The sequence below is a fragment of the Petaurus breviceps genome, unplaced genomic scaffold (genome assembly GCF_028583685.1).
Source record: "Petaurus breviceps papuanus isolate PSGF00001 unplaced genomic scaffold, PetGlider_PUasm1.0 98, whole genome shotgun sequence".
NCBI lineage: Eukaryota > Metazoa > Chordata > Mammalia > Diprotodontia > Petauridae > Petaurus > Petaurus breviceps.
This window is the reverse complement of record NW_027187460.1, coordinates 27,971,239-27,993,438: the sequence shown is the minus strand read 5'-3', so window position 1 is coordinate 27,993,438 and position 22,200 is coordinate 27,971,239. Positions and strand designations below refer to the sequence as shown.

At 39.9% G+C, this 22,200-nt stretch overlaps 1 protein-coding gene and 1 pseudogene across 1 annotated transcript; both read left to right on the top strand.

Moving 5' to 3' along the window:
* The first annotated feature begins 12,942 nt into the window (after nucleotides 1–12,942).
* On the top strand, nucleotides 12,943–14,142 carry LOC138156081 (solute carrier family 35 member E3-like). The gene has a single exon (XM_069081320.1). The coding sequence runs from the start codon at nucleotides 13,097–13,099 to the stop codon at nucleotides 14,036–14,038; it is 942 nt and encodes a 313-aa protein (XP_068937421.1). The 5' UTR covers nucleotides 12,943–13,096; the 3' UTR covers nucleotides 14,039–14,142.
* A 6,858-nt stretch (nucleotides 14,143–21,000) lies between these two features.
* On the top strand, nucleotides 21,001–21,521 carry LOC138155780 (small ribosomal subunit protein eS19 pseudogene; annotated as a pseudogene).
* Nucleotides 21,522–22,200: the final 679 nt, after the last annotated feature.

The window sequence follows — 22,200 nt, the reverse complement described above, 5'->3', positions numbered from 1 at the left end:
ATCCAATCAGAGCTGCAGCAGTGAGCGTGTCATCCTGTTCTTCCCCAGTGATTTGCTTATTGAATAAAGGTACATTTTTTTGTTCACATTTACCTGTTTATTAAAATTGCTGTCAATGTTCATTAAAATAAGCCCTCCCCTGAAAATAAGCCCTCTGGTGTTTTTCTGTCCAAAAAAATTAATAAGACAGTGTCTTATTATTGGGGAAACATGGTAATTGTAAAGTGCTGGGCACAGTGGTGCTAGGCATGATATAAATGTGAGCTATTATGCAGTGCTCTGTTCACTCCATCAAGTTTCATGGTATCATGGCACCATAGATCTGCAGCAGAAAGGGAGTCTTTCTGACTATCTGGCTCAAGACCTCATTGTACAGATGAGTCAAAGTCCAGGGAGGTGATGGGATTTGAACAAGGTTACATGAGGAGTAAATAACAGCTTGGGCAGATCATTTCCCTTTTTCTAGGCCTCTGTTTTCCCATTAGCAAAATAAGTACATTGGATTTGAGTGTCTCTAAGGTCTTTTAGGACAACATCCTTCTCTGATTCTAAATTTCAATTTGTATTGCTCATTTATTTCAGATTCCTCATGACTCCATTTGGGGTTTTCTTAGCAGAGATGCTGGAGTGGTTTGTCATTTCCTTCTTCAGCTCATTTTACAGATGAGGAAACTGAGGCAAACAAGGCTAAGTGGCCCAGGGTCACACAGCTAGGAAGTGTCTGAGATGGGATTTGAACTCATGAAGATGAGTTTTTCTTACACCAAGGCCAGCACTCTATCCACTGTGCCACCTAGCTGTCCTAAATTTCAATGGAGCTATCAAAAGGACAGGATGGAACATTATTATCTGTTTGTAGACCCTCAGAGGCAGGGATCCTGTCTTGTACTTCATGCACAATAGGTCTTTAATAAATTTGCTCACTGATGACAATGATGGGTCAGACATTGAAAACACTGAGGCATCTGAGGTGGGTTGGGAGAATAATTCTCGAACTTGAAAAGACCTCAGAACTCACCTAGTCCCTCCAATTTATTTTATCAATAAGAAAACTGAGGTCCCAAGAGGGGCACTGACTTGCCCAAAGTCACTCAAGTTAAGCAACAGAACTGGGATTTGAACTCAGCTCTTCAGACTCCCAATATAGTACTCTTATTCCTTCTCTGTGTTGCCACCCATAACTTGCCCGAAGCTGCACAATGTGTTAGGACCAGACCCAAAATGAGAAACAGGAGGGCTCTTGCCTGTTTGTATAGTATTTTGTCTCTTGTACTAGGATGAGTCTGGTGACTCATTGGGGAAGAAGTGTCCCTGAAGAAAAACTTCATCTTCTTTACCTTCGTGTTTTTGTCAAGGACTGGCTCCTATCCCAGAGAAAGAGCCAAATCCATTTCTTGGATTCACTGGGTGAGTCTGGGGCCCCACTAGGCTTAAGAGGTGGCAGCTTTTAGTTCCTGGGGCAGGATTACATTGCATTCATAGTACAATCAGATTCAGAAGCTTTATTTGATCCACCCAGAGTGGTAAGGATGGTGACGGCTGGCTCCAAGGGAACAGTGGCATGCCCTAACCAAGACAAAACAGCTGGCCCCAGGGATAGTCAGGAAGCACTTCTGGGCAGTCAACAAGAAACAGCCTAGAGTTATCTTGTCTCCTGGAAAAACCTAGTGGCCTTAAATAGACTGCGTGCTACCTGGATGTGTCAGCCTTTATCTCATAAGTGAAACTAGCCTTAGCCTTGACCAGGACAACAGATAATGGGAAAGTGCAGGCTTAGTAAACATTAGAGGCAGAAAAATGAGACTCCCAGCAGATTGCTACCTGTAAGCCCAGGTTGTGGTTGTGGGTATATTGCTCTGTGGGAACAATCAGGCTGATGTTCAGGAGAGCTGTTAATGGAGGAGTAGACTTCAATCAGATATTTAATTCAATTTAATTCGACAAGCATCTATTAAGCACTGCATATATGCCAGGTCCCTTGCTAGGTACTGGGAGGTACAAATACAAAAATTAGATAGTCCCTGCCCTCAAAGAGCTTACGTTCTTCTGGGAGATACAATATACACAGACAGAAGTAAAAATGAAACATATGTATTTTTTCTACTGGACCTATGATTTTATTAGTACAGGGAGTTTCTCATGAGGAAACTCCCTCTACCAAAGCAAATTAATACCTGCTCTGCAACTTAATCTTAGAGAGTTACCTCAGGCCCTGAAAGGTTAGGTAAAAGTATTTAACTTTAATTTGCCCAAGGTCACACAACCAGTACATTGTCAGAAGTGGGAACTGAACCTAGATCTTCCTGATTCCACGGATAGTTCTCTTTCCACAATGCCATGTTACTGCTTTTAAATACAAAGTAAATCCTGGGTAATTTGGAGGAGTCCTAAGCACTAACAGCTGGGAGATTATACTCACAATATCCTGGGAGGTAGGTGCTACTATCACCCCCCCCTTTTAAAAAAATTTAGGAGGGGGGAAAGCAGGGCATTTGGGGCTAAGTGACTTGTCCAAGGGCATACAGCTAAGTGTCAAGCCTCTGAAGTAGGATTTGAACTCCTGTCCTCCTGACTCCAGGGCCGGTGCTCTACTATTATTCCCTTTTTATAGCTGAGGAAACTGAGGCCGACAGAGGTTAAGTAACTTGCCCAGAGTCACACATCTATTAAGCTCTGAACCTGGATTTGAACTCAGGTTCTCCTGACTCTAGGCCCTCTACTCTATCCACTGTACTACCAGCCATTTGGTGTAATGGGAAGAAAGCTGACTCACTTGTAGGGAGGTATATATCTCAAGGAGATCAAAGAAGGAGGCAAAAGACCTACATGTACAAGAATATCCATAACAGTTCCTCTGTTATGGCCAAGAACTGGAAACAGAGGGAGAAGGTACCCATTAACTGAGAAATGGCTGGACAAGTTGTGGTATATGACTGTAATAAAATATGATGAAAGAGGGGGTTACAGATTAACCTGAAGAGAGCTGAATGAACTGATGTAAAAGAGAACAGGATCTGAAGAAGAATTTGTGCAGTAACAATGATATAAAGAAAAAAGGTACTTTTGAAAGATTTAAGAACTTTGTTCAATTCAATGATCAACAGTTGCAGAGATCTCATAATGAAGCATGTTGCCCACTGCTTGGCAGAGAGGTGATGTACTCAAGGTATAGAATGAGACATAAAATTTCAGACATGGACAAAGTGGGGATTTATTTTGCTTGACTGCATAGTTGAGCATTTGTTTTTCATCTTTTTTTCCCATGTGGAGTGGGAGGAGAGAAACGGGGAATATTAATAAGATGAAACAAGTATGTCAATTGATGCGAACATTTAAAATTACTATAATTTATTATGATTTCTCCTATTTGTGAAAATGTACCTTAAATTCAAATAATTTCAAGCATATATTATAATTTTACTTTCAAATATGAAATTTCACTTTATCTTAAATTTTTGCCTAGTTAAAAAATATACTGCATTAACTGATGCAGCATGATCCTTCCAGGTATTTTTAAATTCCAGTCTTTCTATTAATAGGTGGGGAGAGAGAGAGGGAAAGAGAAAGAGAGAGAGAGGAAAGAAAGAAAAATATTTTTAAAAAATGCACAAAGAGAACAGAATGTGTGAAGCAGACATACAATCTGGTCAGCTTTGAAAGTTACAAGTTGAATTTATTATATATTTTTTAAAAGTTGTATGTAATAGACATTCAGTTTCATGTACAATATTTTCTCTTTCTATTTTGTATATGGCAGTGTTGTTTTATTTGGTGGTTGGTAAGTTTAGAATAAAAAGAAATAAAGAAGAACATTGAATTTGGAGTTATTAATCCCAGCTATGTGACTCTGGGCAAGTCACTTCTCCTTTATGGGTATCAATATCCTCATCTGTTAGCTAAGCAGAGTGGGCTACATGGTTTCTGAGATGTTTTCCAGTTCTAAATCCTTTGATACTGTGACTTTCTCCCGAGCTGCTCCAGATAGGAGTGAGGTGGTCTGGGTCATGGGAAGCATGACATGTCCAGAGATAATTAGTATTCATCAATAACTTGTATTTATTTAGGGTCTTCCTTCACTTGAATCCTCCTTGGATACTTCATCCTGAGACATAAATGACCCTGGGTTTCTGGAAGCTAAACTTGTAGTATGTGAGCTCTGTTTGGAAAGACTTGCCAGTATGTCCATGACATTGCTGTCATTTGAGGACTGTGTCCCACTAATTGTGGAGAGATTAATCTCCAGAAAGTTAGCCACAGAGTGAAGAACTTTTCTGCTACAGCTCCCCATGAACCCTTGCTATTAAGAGAAGAATCACAATTTACATTAGTGGAAAAAGCAGACATACTGATGAAATCCCATATCTTTGCTTTAAGCTTTGTAACATTTCAAGATTTCAAAATACTTTTCTCACAATCATCATCATCACCATCACCACCACCACCACCACCATCATTCATATAGTGTTTTTTTTTAATCAACCCCATCAGGTTTTATAGAACAGGGAACTAAGGCTGAATATTATCCTTGATCTAAAGCACCAGTTCTTAGCCTTTTTGTATATGTAATGGAGTCCTTTGGCAGACAGATGAAACCTATGGACCTCTTCTCAGAAGAAGATTTTAAAATGCATAAACTATGTAAGATTACAAAAGAAAAAACTTTATCAAAATACAGTTATCAAAATTTAAAAATAAATTCACAGCCCTTAGGTTAAGAATTTCCTATTTAAGGAATGAGAGAGGATATTTATACAAAGAGGCTATTCCTCACGGAGTTTAGACTCATGGAGTTTAGTTTACTCTCCCATGATCCCATAAGTTAGTGGCAGAGTTCTCCTGGATCTGAAGCCAGCAAGCATTCTTTCTATTAAATCTCTCTGTCCAAGGTGACTGGAGATTCCTTATGGATTAATACAGTTCCCAATCTCTGTGGTAATGCTGTTTTCAATAACTCAGTTCTGCTGACAAATAAAGAGATGAAGTAAAAAGAAATGCAAAGGAATTAAATTAAGTTTGTTAGGAAGGGGGGCACCAGCACAGATATATATATATATGGAAGGGATGAGCTGAAGATTTAGAGCTAAGTGCATTCTGAGTGCATCTATAGTCCTCCATCCTTGCAATGCCATCTCTCCAGAGTCTCTTTGTGTAAACCATTGCTGTCCCCTCCCACTCCTGCATGGCTTTTCCTTTAATAATTCACATTTATACAGGCTCTCAGGTTCACAGAGTGCTTCCTCCCAACAATCCTGTGACATAGTCATTGCTAGTATGCTTCCTCTAATTTCATTGATAAGGCAACTGAAATTCAGAGAGATGAAATTATTTCTTTAGGTTATATAGTAGTAAGTAGCAACTGCAGAATTTTAACCCAGATATTCTGACTCTAACCTATCTTATAGAATCAGTACATATTACTTGCCCCCCTATACTCAAGCCAAACAGTTCTTTTTTCTGTTTCTCACACATGACACTCATCCTCTCACTCTCTGTGGTCTTGCACTGTCTCTCTCTACCCTCTCCCCTACCCCAGACTCCCATGGACACTTTCCTTATTGAGCCCAAAGTGGGTTTTGGATTTGGACCTGCAACTGTGCTTTAAAGGAATTGAGCTAAGCTATGAACCCAGTCGCTTTCCTTTCAGGAATGGCGTGGTATAAGGGGAGTGGAGGAGGATTATGCCTCATTGTTATATTTGAGGACATGTCAGGGATAAATTCAGGCCATTTGCTTTTGTGGGGATAGGTGGAAAGATTCTGTGCTTGAAACTTTAAATTTTTGAGCTACCCTAGACTGTAAGATCCTATAGAAATTTGGCCAAAAAATTCCTTCCCAGTCCACCTTAAGGATCAGAGAGAACTCTGGCAGAAATGTAATATACTTGGCCTTAAGGCAATAGGTGCCAGGGTGGCCAAGGCTGCACATTTATTATGTGTGTGTGTGTGTGTGTGTGTGTGTGTATAAATCCTCATGTATCTCTTTAGAATGTAAGGTCTTTGCAAATAGAGGTTGTGTCATATATTGCCTCTGTATCACTATTGCCTAGCATAATGTCTGCCATATAGTAGGCACTTGATAAATGTTTATCAATTGATTGATTAACTCTAAATTTAAGAATCTTTTCATGATGTCATGACTGGCAAATGAGAGAGGGATTAGATTTATCATCTGGGGTTTCTGAGGGCAGAACCTTAACTAACAAATAGAAGACATAGGGATAGAGAACTTTAGTGTAAGAAGGGACTTCCTCATAATTAAGACAGCCTAATTATGGTAGAAATTATGGTATAGTGGATAGGGTGCTAGCTTGAGGCAGGATGACCTAGGGTTAAGCTGTATCTCTGACATACATTGGTGTGACTCTATAAATCAAGTCATTAACCTTTTGCCCCAGCTGATTCCAAGCTTATAAGTTACAGATAACTTGCTGACCTGAATCAAGTAGAGGGAATTGCCATACCAGGAATTCCTTATAAGTAGAGGTTAGAAAACCACTTGTCAGTTATATTATAGTGTGAATTTGTTTCAGGGATAGGTTGGACTATATGGTCACTGAGACTGTGATACTCTGGTGAAATCAGTGTCAGATCAGAAAAAAAAAAGACAATAGGTTACCTTGAGAAACAGGGAGTTTCTCATCTTTGGAAGTGTATAAGCCAGGCACAGAATGATTGCCTTTAGGCACTATGGAAAAGATTCTGACATGAGGCACATTAGACTACTTACCTCTAAAGCCCCTGCCAACTTCATGATTTTGTGATTCCATTAGGACATGGTTTCACTATGCAAATGAATTACTAGCCAGAGAAGTGATTCCAAATAGATTATGGAGGCACAAACAAGGTGCTTGGGATAGCAAAAGGAATGGAGATGAGGTATTGGTCAAGTGTCCAGGCTCAAAATCCAACACTTTTCATGCTTGGGGCAAGCATCTCAAAAATATCTGGGGAGAATCTCATAAAGCCCTCAAGTAACTCTTTTTTTTGGAGGGCAGTTGAGATTGAGTGACTTGCCCAAGGTCACATGGCTAGTTAAGTATTAAGTGTCTGAGGCCACATTTGAACTCAGATCCTTCTGACTTCAGGGCTGATGCTCTATTCACTGCGCCACCTAGCCGTCCTTCAAATAACTTTTAAAGAGAAATTCAGGGTTTTTTGGGGGGTGGTTGGGTGAGTGGGTGGGAAGAATGGGAGGATGACAGAGACTCTGGAGACATTGAAGCCACTATGTTATGCGCAAGATGGAGGAGGAGGGATAACTTTCTTGAGTGACTGCAGGCGAGTGGAGAAAGCTTGCCCTCTGTCAGTTGCCTATTTTAACTTTATATTCTTGTGTTTAGGGGCTAAGTTCGGTAGTTTTTGTGGTGCTGAAGGAGAAGTGTTCTCTAAATTTTCAGGCACTGGAGTAAAGCTGTCATCCACTTGTCCCAGTTATAGCTCTGTCATGGTCAGTATTCGTTGAATCACTATTTGTTGAAGAAGACACTAGGTTCTTCTTTAAGTGGTCATAGGTCATGGGACTTTAGAATTAGAGGTAAGGTCATATTTTTCATTTTATGGATAAGTATACTTGGGGTCAGAAAGGTGTCTAAGGGATGGTTTCCACTGTTATCTTTTCTCCCTCACTTTAAAAAAAAATTATTTATTTTTAGTTTTCAGCATTTACTTCCATAAGTTTTAAATTTTCTCCATATCCCTCTCCAAGATGGCTTGCAATTTGATATGGGTTCTACACATACATTTCTATTAAACGCATTTTCACATTAGTCATGTTGCATAGGAGAATAATAATGAATGGGAAAAACCATGAGAAAGAAAAAAAAAACAAAATAAAACAAAGCAAAAAAGAAAATAGTCTGCTTCACTCTGCATTCTGATTCCATAGTTCTTTCTCTCGATGTGGGTGGCATTTTCCATCATGTGTCCTTTTCTCCTTCAATTTTTGCCCTCCCTCCTTCTGTGGTTAAAATGAGGCAATAGTGAATAGTAAGGGAAGCATGAAGGCCCTATGGATTTGAGGAGAATTGGTCTTCTTTTCTTTGCTTGTGAGGGGAGGGGCTTTTGAATCACTTATGGGCAAAGAGCCTCAGACTTTGTTAATATTAGATATCTTCAGTCAGTTAACTAGTGATTTATTTGATCACTTCATTTAATTTTTTCTCAATTACATATAAACAAAAATTTTTAACATTCGTTTTCAAAAAATGCTGTGTTCCAAATTCCCTTCCTTCCTCCCACTCCTCTCCCCTCTTTGAGAAGGTAAGCAATTTGATACAGATTATGCGTGCACAGTTATGCAAAACATTTCCATATTAGTTATTTTGCAAAAGAAAACACAGACTAAAAAAGTAAGAATAATAAAGAAAGTAAAAAAAAAAAACCAACTATGCTTCAGTCTGTCTTCACACTCCATTAATTCTTTCTCTGGAGGTAGATAGCATTTTTCATCATGAATCCTTTGGAATTGTTTTGGAATATTAAATTGCTGAAAATAGCTAAGTCATTATATTAGCAAGCACCCTAGGACACCCAGGATGGCCTGCTAGCACAGGTTCTTTGATCTGCTTTGCTAAAGTAAAGACAACTTTTAAAGGGGTCAACAATCTTACTTTAATTACAGATAAGTAGAAAATACAAGCAGAGAAATTAGCACAGAGATTCAAGAGACAGGGGGGCTCTACTGTCTGAACAAAGTAATACAACCACCTACATACACCGCTGGATCAGGAGAGCAGAAACCTGAGTCTATGTGTGTGTGTGGGATCTTAACAAATGGCTACTCAGAGTCCTGGCCAGGGAATTAAAAGGTCCTTCTCACAAGCAAGCCCCCAAAGTAAAATACCAACCTCTCAGCATATATAGTTTTCAACTAATAGACTCAGAGTCAGAAGGAATCACAACCCATGTAGCTCAGTGCCTAATTAGCTTGGTATCAAAAGGTGTGAAAATCTTCCTGCATGTAAGCCTGCCTATAAACAAGCCTCCCACTAAGCATGCTCCTCCTTAGGTGAGTTCCTCCCCCAATGGGCTCTGTGTGACTCAGGATGTATCACAGCTGTGAAAGCAGCAAGATATCCATGATTGAAATACCTGTGTACCTTTAGACCTGGGAACACGGCTCCTATTCCAAGGTCACATAGGCCTATTAATGGACATGGAAGATCTTCCTATTCCATTAACATTACAGTCATTTAGAGTGGGTCATTGTACAATGTTGCTGTTACTGTGTACAATGTTCTCCTGATTCTTCTCATTTCATTTTGTATCAGTTTGTGTGAGTTTTATCAGGTTTTTCTGAAAGCTTTCTGCTGCTTGTAATTTCTTACAGCACAATAGTGGTCCATCACAATCATATACTACAACTTGTTCAGCCATTCTCCAATGGATGGACATCTTAATTTCCAGGTCTTTGCCACCACAAAAAGAACTGCTATAAAAATTTTTGTACAAATGAGTCCTTCCCTCTGTCCCCTTTTTAAAAAATCTCTTTGGGATACAGACCTAGTAGTGGTATTGCAGGGCCAAAGAATATGTACAGTTTTGGGGGGAATGTACAGCCTTTTGGGAATAGGGTTAAATTGTTTTCCAGAATAGTTGGATCAGTTCACAATTCCACCAACAATCATTTCAACTAATGCCAGGCACTGTGCTAAACTCTGGGCAAAGACAATCCCTGTTCTTATGGTGTTTACAAATCTAATGTTTTCCTGAGTCATTGGCTAGTTCAGTTAGTGTAGGGATCCCCCCAAAATATCCTGAGGAGTACTATTTCAATTGGATTTTTACCCTAGAGATAACTTTGGATAGAACTAGTATTTGAAACAGGCCCATAAGGGGAAATGAAGGATGTGAGACCTCCTAGAACCCCAAGGAGAACTATCAGAGAGCCTCCCAAACTTTTGCAGTCCCTACTTTTTTTCTGGGTCACTCTAAATTCATGACCCACAGAATCAAGAATATCAGAGTTGGAAAGGACCTTAAAAGTCACTTAGTCTAGTCTAATCCCTGCCTCACTCTACCTCATCCTTAACCTTCCACAACGATCTTTTTTTATGACGTGGACCCCTTTGGCAATCTACTGAAGCCTAAACCCTTTCTCAAAATTATGGATTTTTAGATACATAATAGAAAATACATAAAATTACAAAGTAAACCAATTATGTTGAAGTACAATTCTTAAAATATAAAAGCACAAGTTCTCACATCTTAGATTAAAGATACAACTCTACAACATCTCCAAAAAAGTGATAAAAGTGATATTCATCATTACATGAAGACCTTTAACTAAATCTATGATTCTATGTCTTCTAGTAATGGTGAACTCACCCATTTGAGGCAGCTCATTCCATTTTTGGAAAGCTCTAATTATTATATCCCTTTCTCTTTTTTGAGCTAAAAATTGCCTTTCACTTTTTTGGTTTCAGGTCCCATAATCATTTATTTAAGACGTGCAGTCTGGTATAATACAAAGAGCACTTGGCCTAGAATTGAGTAACCCAGGTAGAATTCTAACCTTGATTAGCTGTGGGACCTTGGACAAATTACTTAATCTCTCTTAGTCATAGTTTCATCACTTGTAAAATGGAGATAAAAATATTTGCACTATGTACTTCACAGGTTGTTGTGAAGAAAGCAGTTTATAATATACATGAGGAAAACACTATATAATATATATAAGTTATTATTAGTAATAGCAGGACAGTGTTGAGGTGGAAAGGAACAAGTGTAGGGGTGAAATAGCTTGACTATTAGTCAATAATAATAATGATGGTGTTGATGATGATGGGAGTCCAATGTATTAATGGTACATCAAAAAGGGCATTTATACTGAGAACCTGGGGCTGTTGTTATTATTGCTTGACATCAATAGACTGTGAAATGAGGAGGTTGGACATGATGTTCCTCCCAATTTTAGTTTTTACAGAAATAAAGGAAAAGAGATTATTGGAGAAATATTAATTGTTCATGGTTAGGCTTTGCCTATATCATAAAGATGATGATGCTACCTAAAAGAAGGAATTCTATATTTTATGTGGAAAAGGGCGTGGGGGACTATATATATATATATATATTTTACCATCAAGGCCAGGAGAAAACATTGAGAAATCATATCCATGAACAAACAGTTTTCCAAAAGAGAATTGTGAACCATGTTATCAATGAACAATTAACAGTTAACAATGTGGGACAGCAGAGGTAGAGGAAAAGCAGGAACTTGCCTGAGCTTTCCCAAATTCCCCTCCAAACAACTTTAAATCATTGCCTCAAAATGAATTATGGAGACAGAAAGGTGAAAGAGTTTTCCAGTCCAAGATAACTTAGTAGGACTGCAGGAAAGGTATGCCAAACTTGGGTAAAAAGGTAGGCATAGCTCAATGCAAGTGATGTTTGGGCATGTCACATATAGGTCCCTAGCCCCAGCACAGATCAGCAACCAAGACACCATGGCCCCAGAGTAAGCCAGTTGTGAAGGCTTCAGCCCCTGGTGCAGCAGGTAAGTGGCAAGGCCCAGCAGGCCCCAACATAGCAGGCATGACCAGGCCAGGTGACCTTGGTACAGAAGGAACCACCAGGACAGGAGACCCTCGTGCAGCAGGTGAGCCACGAGGCCCAGAAGCCCTGGCAAGGGAGATGTGACCAGAACTGGTGACTCTGGGAAAGCAGACAAACTGCTGGGCCTTGAGGCCCCATGTAAGCAGGCAAGGATTCAGGCCTAGGGACCCTGGTGCAGCAAGCCAGTTGTCAAGCCCCTAGCCCTAGGTTCAAGAAGCTTGGAATAATGCTCCCTATACCCCAGGTGCCCAAGAGGACAACAATATTAAAACACTTATGTGTGAAGCCTTAAAGAAAAGTGTGAGTTGGTCTTAGGCCCAAAAAGAACTCCTGGAAGAGTTATAAAAAGATTTTTTAAATAAGAGAGGTAGAAGGAAAATTAGGAAAAGAAATGAGAGGTTCACAAGAGAATCATGAAAAAAAAGAGTCAACAGCTTGGTAAAGGAAGCACAAGGTATGGGAAAAGATGTATGAAAATTCACTGAAGAAAACAACTTAAAAAGTAGAATTTGCCAAATGGAAAAAAAGATACAAAATCTAACTAAAGAAAGCCATTCCTTAAAAATTAGAATTGGGCAACTGGAAGCTAATGACTCTATGAGATGTCAAGAATCAATCAAACAAAATCAAAAGAATGAAAAATAGAAGAAAATGTAAAATACCTCACTAGAAAAACAACTGACCTGAAAAATAAGATTCAGAAGAGACACTTTAAAAATCATTGGACTACCTGAAATCCATTATCAAACAAAGAGCCTGAACAGCATCTTTCAAGGAATTATGAAGGGAAACTGACCTGATATTCTAGAACCAGAAGGTAAAATAGACATTGAAAGGATCCACTGATTACCTCCTGAAAGAGATCCCAAAATGAAAGCTTCCAGGAATGTTTTAACCAAATTCTAGAACTTTTAGGTCAAGGAGAAAATACTGCAAGCAGTCAGAAAGAAACAGTTCTAATAGTGAGGAGCCATAGTCAGGATAACATAGTACTTAGCAACTTTTACATTAAAGAATTGGAAGGCTTTGGATATGATATTCTGGAAGGCAAAGGAGCTTGGATTACAACCAAGAATTACAGAGCATAATCCTTCAAAGGAAAAAAATGGATGTTTAATAAAATACAGGACTTTCAAACATTTCTGATGAAAAGGTCAGAGTAAACAGAAAATCTGATTTTCCTTTTCTTTTTTGAGGGGGGGAAGGCAAGACAATTGAGGTTAAGTGACTTGCCCAAGGTCACACAGCTAGTAAGTGTGTGTCTGAGGCTAGATTTGAACTCCTGCAGGGCTGGTACTCTATTCACTGTGCCACCTAACTGCCCTGAAAATTTGCTTTTCAAATACAAGACTCAAGGAGCGTGCCTGGGGCGTCCCAGTGCGCGGCGGGGCTGCTCTGCTGGAGCCACTGACGGGGCTCGCTTCCCCCTGGTAGCACCCGGAGTTGTGGATGGTGAGGACAGCGGCTGCAGCAGGAGCGCGGGCAGGGGTCTCCGGCCACTGTAGCTGCTGCCCTTGGGCCGGTCTCTGCCAAGCCCGGGAATCATGGCATCTCTAGTCCACACAGTCCAGGAGAATGTGTGCATAGCTGCTGGGCTCCTGCTCAACCTGCTGGTCTCCATCTGCATTGTGTTCCTTAACAAATGGATCTATGTGCACTACGGCTTCCCCAACATGAGTCTGACCCTGGTGCACTTTGTGGTGACTGGGTTGGGCTTGTACACCTGTCAGAAACTGAACATCTTTGCCCCTAAAAGTCTGCAGCCCTCCAAGCTGCTGTTCCTGGCCCTCAGCTTCTGTGGCTTTGTGGTTTTCACCAACCTCTCTCTCCAAAACAACATGATAGGCACTTATCAGTTGGCCAAGGCCATGACCACCCCTGTGATCATAGCCATCCAGACCCTGTTCTACAAGAAAACCTTCTCCGCCAAAATACAATTCACCCTGATACCCATAACTTTAGGGGTGGTCCTAAATTCTTATTACAATGTGAAGTTTAATTTTCTCGGAATGGTGTTTGCCGCTCTCGGGGTGGTAGTTACATCCCTTTATCAAGTGTGGGTAGGAGCCAAACAGCACGAGCTGCAGGTGAACTCTATGCAGTTGTTATACTACCAAGCACTGATGTCCTCTGCCATGTTACTAATGGTCGGGCCCTTCTTTGAACCCGTATTTGGGAAAGGAGGAATCCTTGGACCCTGGTCATTTTCTGCCCTGTTTATGGTGCTGCTGTCTGGTATAATAGCCTTTATGGTAAATTTATCCATATACTGGATCATTGGAAATACTTCACCAGTCACGTATAACATGTTTGGACACTTCAAATTCTGTATTACCTTATTTGGAGGATATGTTTTATTTAAGGATCCACTGTCAATTAATCAGGGACTAGGCATTCTATGCACATTATTTGGTATTCTAGCCTATACTCATTTTAAACTTAGTGAGCAGGAAGGCAGCAGGAGCAAATTGATACAACGTCCTTAAGGGAGTTTTCATAGAGATGATATGATTGCCTCAGGCAGTTTAAAAGTGTTGCCAAATGTGCACTGATTTTTTTATAATAAGAAAAAAATTAATTTCAAAATCAAATACAAGACTCAAGAGGAGCAATAAAAGGTAAACAGGAAAGAGAAAACATGAATTATTCAATAAAGGTATTTCTCTTCCTCTTCCTTCATTCTCTTCTTCTCCTCCTCCTTCTTCTTCTTCTCCTCCTCTTCCTCTCCTCCTCCTCCTCTTCTCCTCCTTCTCCTCTTCCTCTCCTACTCCTCCTCTTCCTCTCCTCCTCCTCCTCTTCCTCTCCTCCTTTTCCTCCTCTTCCTTTCCTCCTCCTCCTCTTCCTCTCCTCCTTTTCCTCCTTTTCTTCTCCTCCTTCTCCTCCTCCTCCTCCTCATTCTCCTCCTGCTCCTCCTCCTCCATCATCATCACCATCATCACCATCATCATCATCATCATTACTAAAACATATCAGAGGAGGCCTAGGGTAGCTCATAATACAGGCCTAGATGTCATTGATACCTACAAGATAAATCTGTACTATAGGAAGCCACTTGTCTGTTTCTACTCCCGTTCTGGTTTTTCACCACTACCCTACTGGACAAAGCTAGTCTTCTTCTCTTTGACCTGATGTAGTAGTGACAAGCTCCTTTAACTTACTTCCCCCCTTAACAGGATATTGTTAGCACACATATTTTATCATTGTGTTTGTTCAGGGACAAGCAGTTCCCGTAATTCAGAGAACTGCAAATCTCTTAAAGTTGGTTTTCTGGGTAATACAAAAAAGCCTATCCAATTCTTTGCTCAAAAAGATTCTGTTTTCTTAAATCTATCTATATGAGGAAAAATGCTCCAAATCAGTATTGATTAGAGAAATACAAATTAAAACAACTCTGAGGTACCACCTTACACCTATCAGATTGACTAATATGACAAAAAAGGAAATGATACATAGTGGAGGGAATGTAGGAAAACTGGGACACTAATGTACCATTGGTGGAATTGTGAACAGATACAACCATTCTAGAGATCAGTTTGGAACTATTCCCAAAGGGCAATACAGCTGTTCATACCCTTTGATCAAGCAATGCTACTCTACATCCCAAAGAGATAAAAAAAAGTTGAAAGAACCTATTTGTACAAAAATATTTCTAGCACAGGGTGGCTAGGTGGTGCAATGAGCAAGAACGCCAGCCCCAGAGTTGGGAGGACCTGGTATCAGTTCCAGCCTCAGACACAACACCCCTCCCTGCCCCCCCCACAAACTGGTCGCTTTAAAAAAATTTGCTTTAAAAAAAATTTATAGCAGCTCTTTTTATGATTGCTAAGAATTGGAAATTGAGGGAATGACCATTGATTGGGGAATGACCAGGGTTGTGATGGAATACTATTGTACTATAAGAAATGATGAGTAGGATGTTTTCAGAAAAACCTGGGAAGACTTACACGAAGCAAACAGACCCAGGAGAACATTGTACACAGTAACAGCAATATTGTATGATGATCAACTGTGAATGACATAGCTGTTTTCAGAAATACAATGATCCAAGATAATCCCAAAGGCCCCATGATGAAACATGCTATCTGCCTTCAGAGAAAGAACTGGATGTTGTTTGAATATAAACAGAAGCATACTATTTCTCCTCTCTCTTTCTCTCTCTCTCTCTCTCTCTCTCTCTCTCTCTCTCATAGGGATAGAGCTGATCCCTCCTCCCTGCTCTCTCTCCAGTTAATTCTGCCTTTATACCTATTATCTTGCCCTGCTGAGGATGGCTCCACCCTTAAGCCAAATCACCTTTATTCATGATCTTCCTACATCTGATGGTGAGTTTTTTGAGAACAGGGACTGTCTTGTTTTCTTGTGTGTTTTTCCCCCCTTAAATTCCCAGTGCTTAACACAGTGCCTGGAATGTAGGAAGAGCTTAAGAAATACTTTGTCTAGATATCTAATGCCCTCAAAATTGTGTCAGTTGCAGTTTGTATTGTCTCTGCAGTATACTTGACCTCGTTTATCTACTTTTCCTTTCTTTGCTCTTTTTAGTAAAATTTCTCTTTTTCATAAGCACACATAGGATATATTAGAGTACAAGCACTCCACTTTCTTTGATTATGAATTAGTCCATGAATCAACAAGGATTTATTAAATACCTACTATGTGCTAGGTATTGTGTTCATTTTTTGGGATACAAAGCCCAAAATGAACCAGTCCCTGCCCTCAGGGAGTTTCTATTCTCCTAGGAGAGACAACATGTATATAAATGGATATATACAGACTATATAAAAAATAAATGCAAGGTAATTTGAGGAGAGAAGTCAGGAAAGGCCTGATGGTCCCTGAGTTGAGTAACAAAAGAAAGAAGGGTTTCAGGGTTGGGGGGAGTAGAGTTTATGAGTGCATTCTACACATTTGAGATAGCCAATACAAAGACATTGAGATGGAAGATAGCAAGCCATATGCCAGTAACAACAAGAAAGCTAATATGTCTGGATTGTAGAGTGTGGGAAGGACCAATACTGTATAGTGAGATACATTTGGGAAAGGTTGTAAAGGGTTTTAAATGCCAATAGGAGGAGGTGGTAGAATGGATGTTATTAAATTAAAAAAATTTTAATTGTTATTAAATTAAAAAAAATGAACCCACAAAACTACAGATCTTTTCTGTCTTCTAAAAAATATCTTACTTCCAGGCTTATGAGGAACCATGACAGGGAGAAAAGAGAACCAGCTTCATAGACAGGAAGACCTGATTTTTTCACATTGGGATTCTAGTTCTGAGACCCTGGGCAGGTCACAGTCTTTCTGTCATCTAGGCAACTAAGACTGTAAGTATCAGAGAAAGTGTCAAATTTCATTAATAGAAGGAATTTCATCATCCAGGAGATCCTTATATCAATGAGATCACAGGTCCAGTCTCTCTACGTCTCCCTTCTACCATATCTTTAAATGCTTTCAGGATACTTTTGATTAGTTGATTTTCTTGATAGCCTTTCTTTAAAGTAATTTTACTCTCCACTGCTTCATCCTGTTTAATGAGATGCTGTCATTCACAATTTACACCATCCTTACTCATATTATTTAATAAATATTTCAAACTAGTGTGACCTTTGACTGCTGTATTTTTTTGCTTGGCAAGTAGGTGAGGTATTTGCTTACTACAGTGGTTTTAAGACTCATTTAGTCTCTTTCGTATGGTATTATAATCAAGCTTTATCAGCTACATTTCTGTATCAAATTGTTATAATTATTGTAGCTATCCTTGCTTCCATCTACATCTCCTCCCTCCCCCCCCCATATAAATAAATTGCTTAAATAGGTCAGATTGGAATTGCCAAACTGCATACTGTATTATTTAATTTTTCTTCTATTTATGTATTCTGACCTTTTCTCTGAAAAATTGTTGATTTGACTGTTCACAGGCAGCTGATTGGAGAATGACTCACATGTAACAAGTAATTTCCTGTCCATTAAAATATAATTAACCATGTTCAGTATCTTTTATTTACTTCATGAAGAAATTATTCATGACAAAGTAGTCTAAGGTTTTTGTGTAGTCTACAAGTCATTGGCCTTTTTCAGTCCTCCTTAAAGATGCATATTTTCCACCACATTAAAAAAAATATCCTTGCCTCTTTTGCATTGAAGGAACTGAGTAATAAATTTATGTTGATTTGTCTTTGTAGAATACATTCCTCTACCTCTCCATCCTCTACAGTGAGCTTAGAAACCACATATCTTTTCATGGTAGTCTTTTTGCAAATACCCCTTACAAGAGAACATGAACAAATAGCCCATGAAATTATATTTCTAGTTGTCTTTGGACTCACAATAAAACAAACTCTGCCAATTTATTTTCTTCTCGAATGAAGACGTATGAGTCATCCTTCCATGTAGTGGTAACTTCCCTCTGTCTCCTGGTTTCACTTTCAGCAAGAATATCCTTGTTGTGATTTAGTTCCTCTATTACAGGGGTTTTTAACTTGGGGGGTCCACCTATCACTAAGGGGTTCATGGGCAGATTTCAGGAAATCCAGGAACATGGATGGGAAAAATTACATCTTTAATTATTTTCTCTTTCCTTTGTACTATTACATATTTTATTTCATGCATTTAAAAACATTATCCTGAGAATGACTTGACCAGATTGCCAAAGGAGTCCATGACATAATAAGAGGTTAGTAGTATTGTTTGCTTATTTGTCATTGGACAAAGATCTTGCAAATAGCGAACCGATAGTTAATTTTTTATAGATGGTCTGCTTCCTTTCCCATTTGTTAATACAAAAGTTACATGGGACTGAGGGCCACTGTACACTATTCTTTGTTTCATGGGTTGCCATGGCTCGATATTTTATCACCAAATGGGGGGCCTACTGGTGAATAGTCTCTGTATTTAGTTAGGGTGGTTTTAGAAACCAGACTCCATCTGTTACTAAGACTATAGTATCAATCAAAATATAAAATAAGGAGACATGCTTAGGAAAGATAATTTGCTATTGCCACGGATGGTATCCAGGGTAGAGATCCTCCAAATGTACTTATTTGCAGATACATTGTGCTCATTGCATTAAAACCTGGAATACTGTAAAGTCTCTTAAATAAGATCCATAATCACTCAGACAAATCTAGCCCAATTATCCACATGAAAAGTGGTATGCTGGTATATGTTTAACAAGTTCTCAAAAAAACAAAAGCTCATACAACACATTTTTGTTTGGTCGGCAATATTGACATTTTCTCCATCACTTTTTTTTTTTTAAAGCAACCGGGATTAAGTAACTTGCTCAAGGTTACACGGCCAGTTATTTCTGGCTGAGTATCTGAGCCCAGATTTGATCCCCAGGTCATCCCAACACTGGAGCTGGTGCTCTTACTCGCTGAGCCACCTGACCACCCCTAAGCAATTGGGGTTAAGTAACTTGCTCAAAGTTACATGGCCAGATGTTTCTGGGTGGGTGCTAAGTGTCTGAGCCCGGGATTCAATCCCCAGGTCATCCCGACACTGGAGCCAGTGCTCTTACTCGCTGTGCTGCCTGGCTGCCCCCCATCACTTTCTTCAACCAATACAATCAACAAAACAATAAATTGAGCCCTGATTTGTAGTATTTTCCAATTTCTGAAATGTAAATGATCACACTGAAAATTAACAAGCAGCCCTTGTGAGTCTGTTTGAGCTGACTCCGGCATACTCGTGTCAGGAGTCATAATAATAATAATAGCTATAGAATATCTATTCAAATTTTATCATGTAGTTGGTTAAACAACTCATTGGTTTAGACATCTTGGATAGATACTGTGCAGACATTGGCATTGGATAATGTATTGGTCCCAGAATAAGCAGGCTGGATTGACTGTGGGAGATTCTGCAGCCTCTGCGATGGCTTCAAGCGTCTCTCTGTAACCAAAAGCCAAGATTATACAGGTGGTAAATAGCATAGAGAGGATTTAAATCTGACTTCTCTTATTCCAACCCCAATGGTCTTGGGAAGCCAAGAGGGCTGGAGATTGGGTCAATGAGCTCTGAACTGCTGCTAGCATTGGGGGCAGTCAAGGTCAGTCTTGTTTATAGAAAAAATAGGCTGTTATATGTGTGGTTTTAGGGATGGTGAGACCCTGACAACCCTAAATAATAAATAACTTCCATCTGTGGATTTTTGAGGGAAAATGTAGAGCTTTATATCTACCTGTTACATAGTGTTGTTCTGAGGCAAGTGTGTAGCAAATCTTAAAGCACTGTAAATGTGAGTTATTCTTCTTATTAGTTTAATATGTTGACCACTGTTAAAATGAAAATTCCCCTAAAACCCTGAAAGATTTGGCAGATGTATTTGCTGAGCTACTCTCTTATTCTTTGAAAAGTTATGGAAAATGTAAATGCCATAGAATAGGAAAAAGGGCAAGTATTCTGATAATCCAAAATAGAGATGAGAGTAAAGTCTTCTCTATAGCTTGCCCCATTTTATTTTAATATCTAGCAAAATTCTAAAATTTTAAAGGAGGGTTTGTGAGTATTTAGAAAGAATGGTGAACACTAAGAGTCAGTAGGGCCACATCAGGAGCAGGTCATGACAGACTAACCTCATTTCCTTTATTGACAGGGTTCCTGAACTGCTATAAACACATGTAACCCAGCTTTGTACATTCCCAGATCAGTTAAGATGGAGGCACTCATAGGGGGAGATGCCAGGGACCTGCTTTTGGGAGGAGATATCCTGTGCTTTCTTACTGTGCGGATAGTACCAGCTTCTTTTCATTGGCTGCATAGCCAAAACAGATTGTGTCTTTAAAAACGGCTAGGTGGGGCGGCTAAGTGGCACAGTGAATAGAGCACTGCCTGGAGTCAGGAGGACCTTAGGCAGAGAGACTAGAAACCCCAACACCTCCTAAAGGGTGCCAGAGAACTCTGTGGGAGGGATGAAATATAAGATACCTGGCCTTTAGGCAGTGAGACCAGGGCAGTCACTATTATACACTGAATATAATAATTATGGAATATTATCAACACAGAAAATATAGCCTGACTTCAGGAAATGTTTTGCAAAATTCTTTCATATTATCCTTATAGAATGGTGGAGAAGTGTGGGTTGGATGATGACATAACTAGGCAGTTTTATTTGGGCAAATTGAATAATTGGATTCAAAGAATTGTCAGTGAAATTCCAAAGAACCTATGATTAAAAAAACTTATCTGCCTCCAGAGAGAGATCAGATGAACTCTGAGTGCATATTGAAGCATATCTTTTTCACTTTGTTTATGTTTCTTGCTTTTTATTTTTGCTTTTTCAGTGTGGCTAATATGGAAACATATTTTGCATGACTTCATGTGTAGAACTGATATATTGCTTGCCTTCTTAATGGGTGAGGGAGGGGCAGGAAGGAAGGAGGAAATTTGGAACTCAAAATTTAAAAAAAATTAATTAAAAATTAAAAACTTAAAAGAGTTGTCAGCTTTTTCCCTTGGCTGGCTGTGTGGAGCCCGCATGATGCCCGGAGTCACGGTGAAGGACGTGAACCAGCAGGAGTTTGTGTGGGCCCTGGCCGCCTTCCTGAAAAAGCCAGGGAAGCTGAAAGTCCCCAAATGGGTGGACACGGTCAAGCTGGCCAAGCATAAGGAGCTGGTGCCCTACGATGAGAACTGGTTCTACATGTGAGCAGCCTCCACCGCCCGGCACCTGTACCTCCGCAGTGGCGCCAGCGTGGGCTCCATGACCAAGATCTACGGGGGGCGCCAGCACAATGGGCTCATGCCCAGTCACTTCAGCCAGGGCTCTAAGAGCGTGGCCCAGAGGGCCCTGCAGGCCCTGGAGGGTCTCAAGATGGTGGAGAAGGACCAGGATGGGGTCCGGAAACTGACACCTCAGGGACAGAGAGACCTGGACAGAATTGCTGGACAGGTGGCAGCTGCCAACAAGAAACATTAGGACAAACCACACCAGATTCATTAATAAATTGCCTTGTTCTTAAAAAAAAAAAAGAGTTGTCAATGGATTAATCAATCAGTTTGGAGGGAGGTCTTTAGTGGTTTGGCTCAGGTATCTCGCCTTATTCTTGTACCATTTTTCTCCTTATTCTTTTACAAATGGCATGCATAATAGGTTGTTACTCCTGGCCCTCCATCTGCCTTGATTTTTTCGGTGGGGATATCAGGGGAAACTTAGATTTATTTAAATTTCTTTTTGGGCTTCATACTTCTGGTTAGCAGCTGTGGGGAGAAGGTACATCACATAGCTAACTTTCCCCCTACCCAAGTCACATCCCACTTTCCTTCCATCCACACAAAGGTACTACTCCCCACCTTCACAAATGTGACTCGAACTATTTACCAACATATTACTATCACTGGCATTCATTGGCATGGTCTGGCACATGCTCAGTTCAAACTCTGGGTAGCATATGCCTCTATCATCATGGTAACACTCTTAAAATTTTTCTCAGTTCTTTTCTGGGTTATGCTGACCTGGTACCTAATAGTTTGGCATTCCTGTGGCCTCCTGGGGCCTCCTCTTGGGTCAGTCTCTTCTGTCCTATCTCCCCCTGTATTCCTGGAGATAAAATCCTTTCCCAAAAGTAAGGTGGTTCAACATTCCTGAATGATAACATGTAAACTAGTAAGTCTGTTCTCCAACCTTAGAGGCCCATCTGCTGCTCAGCTC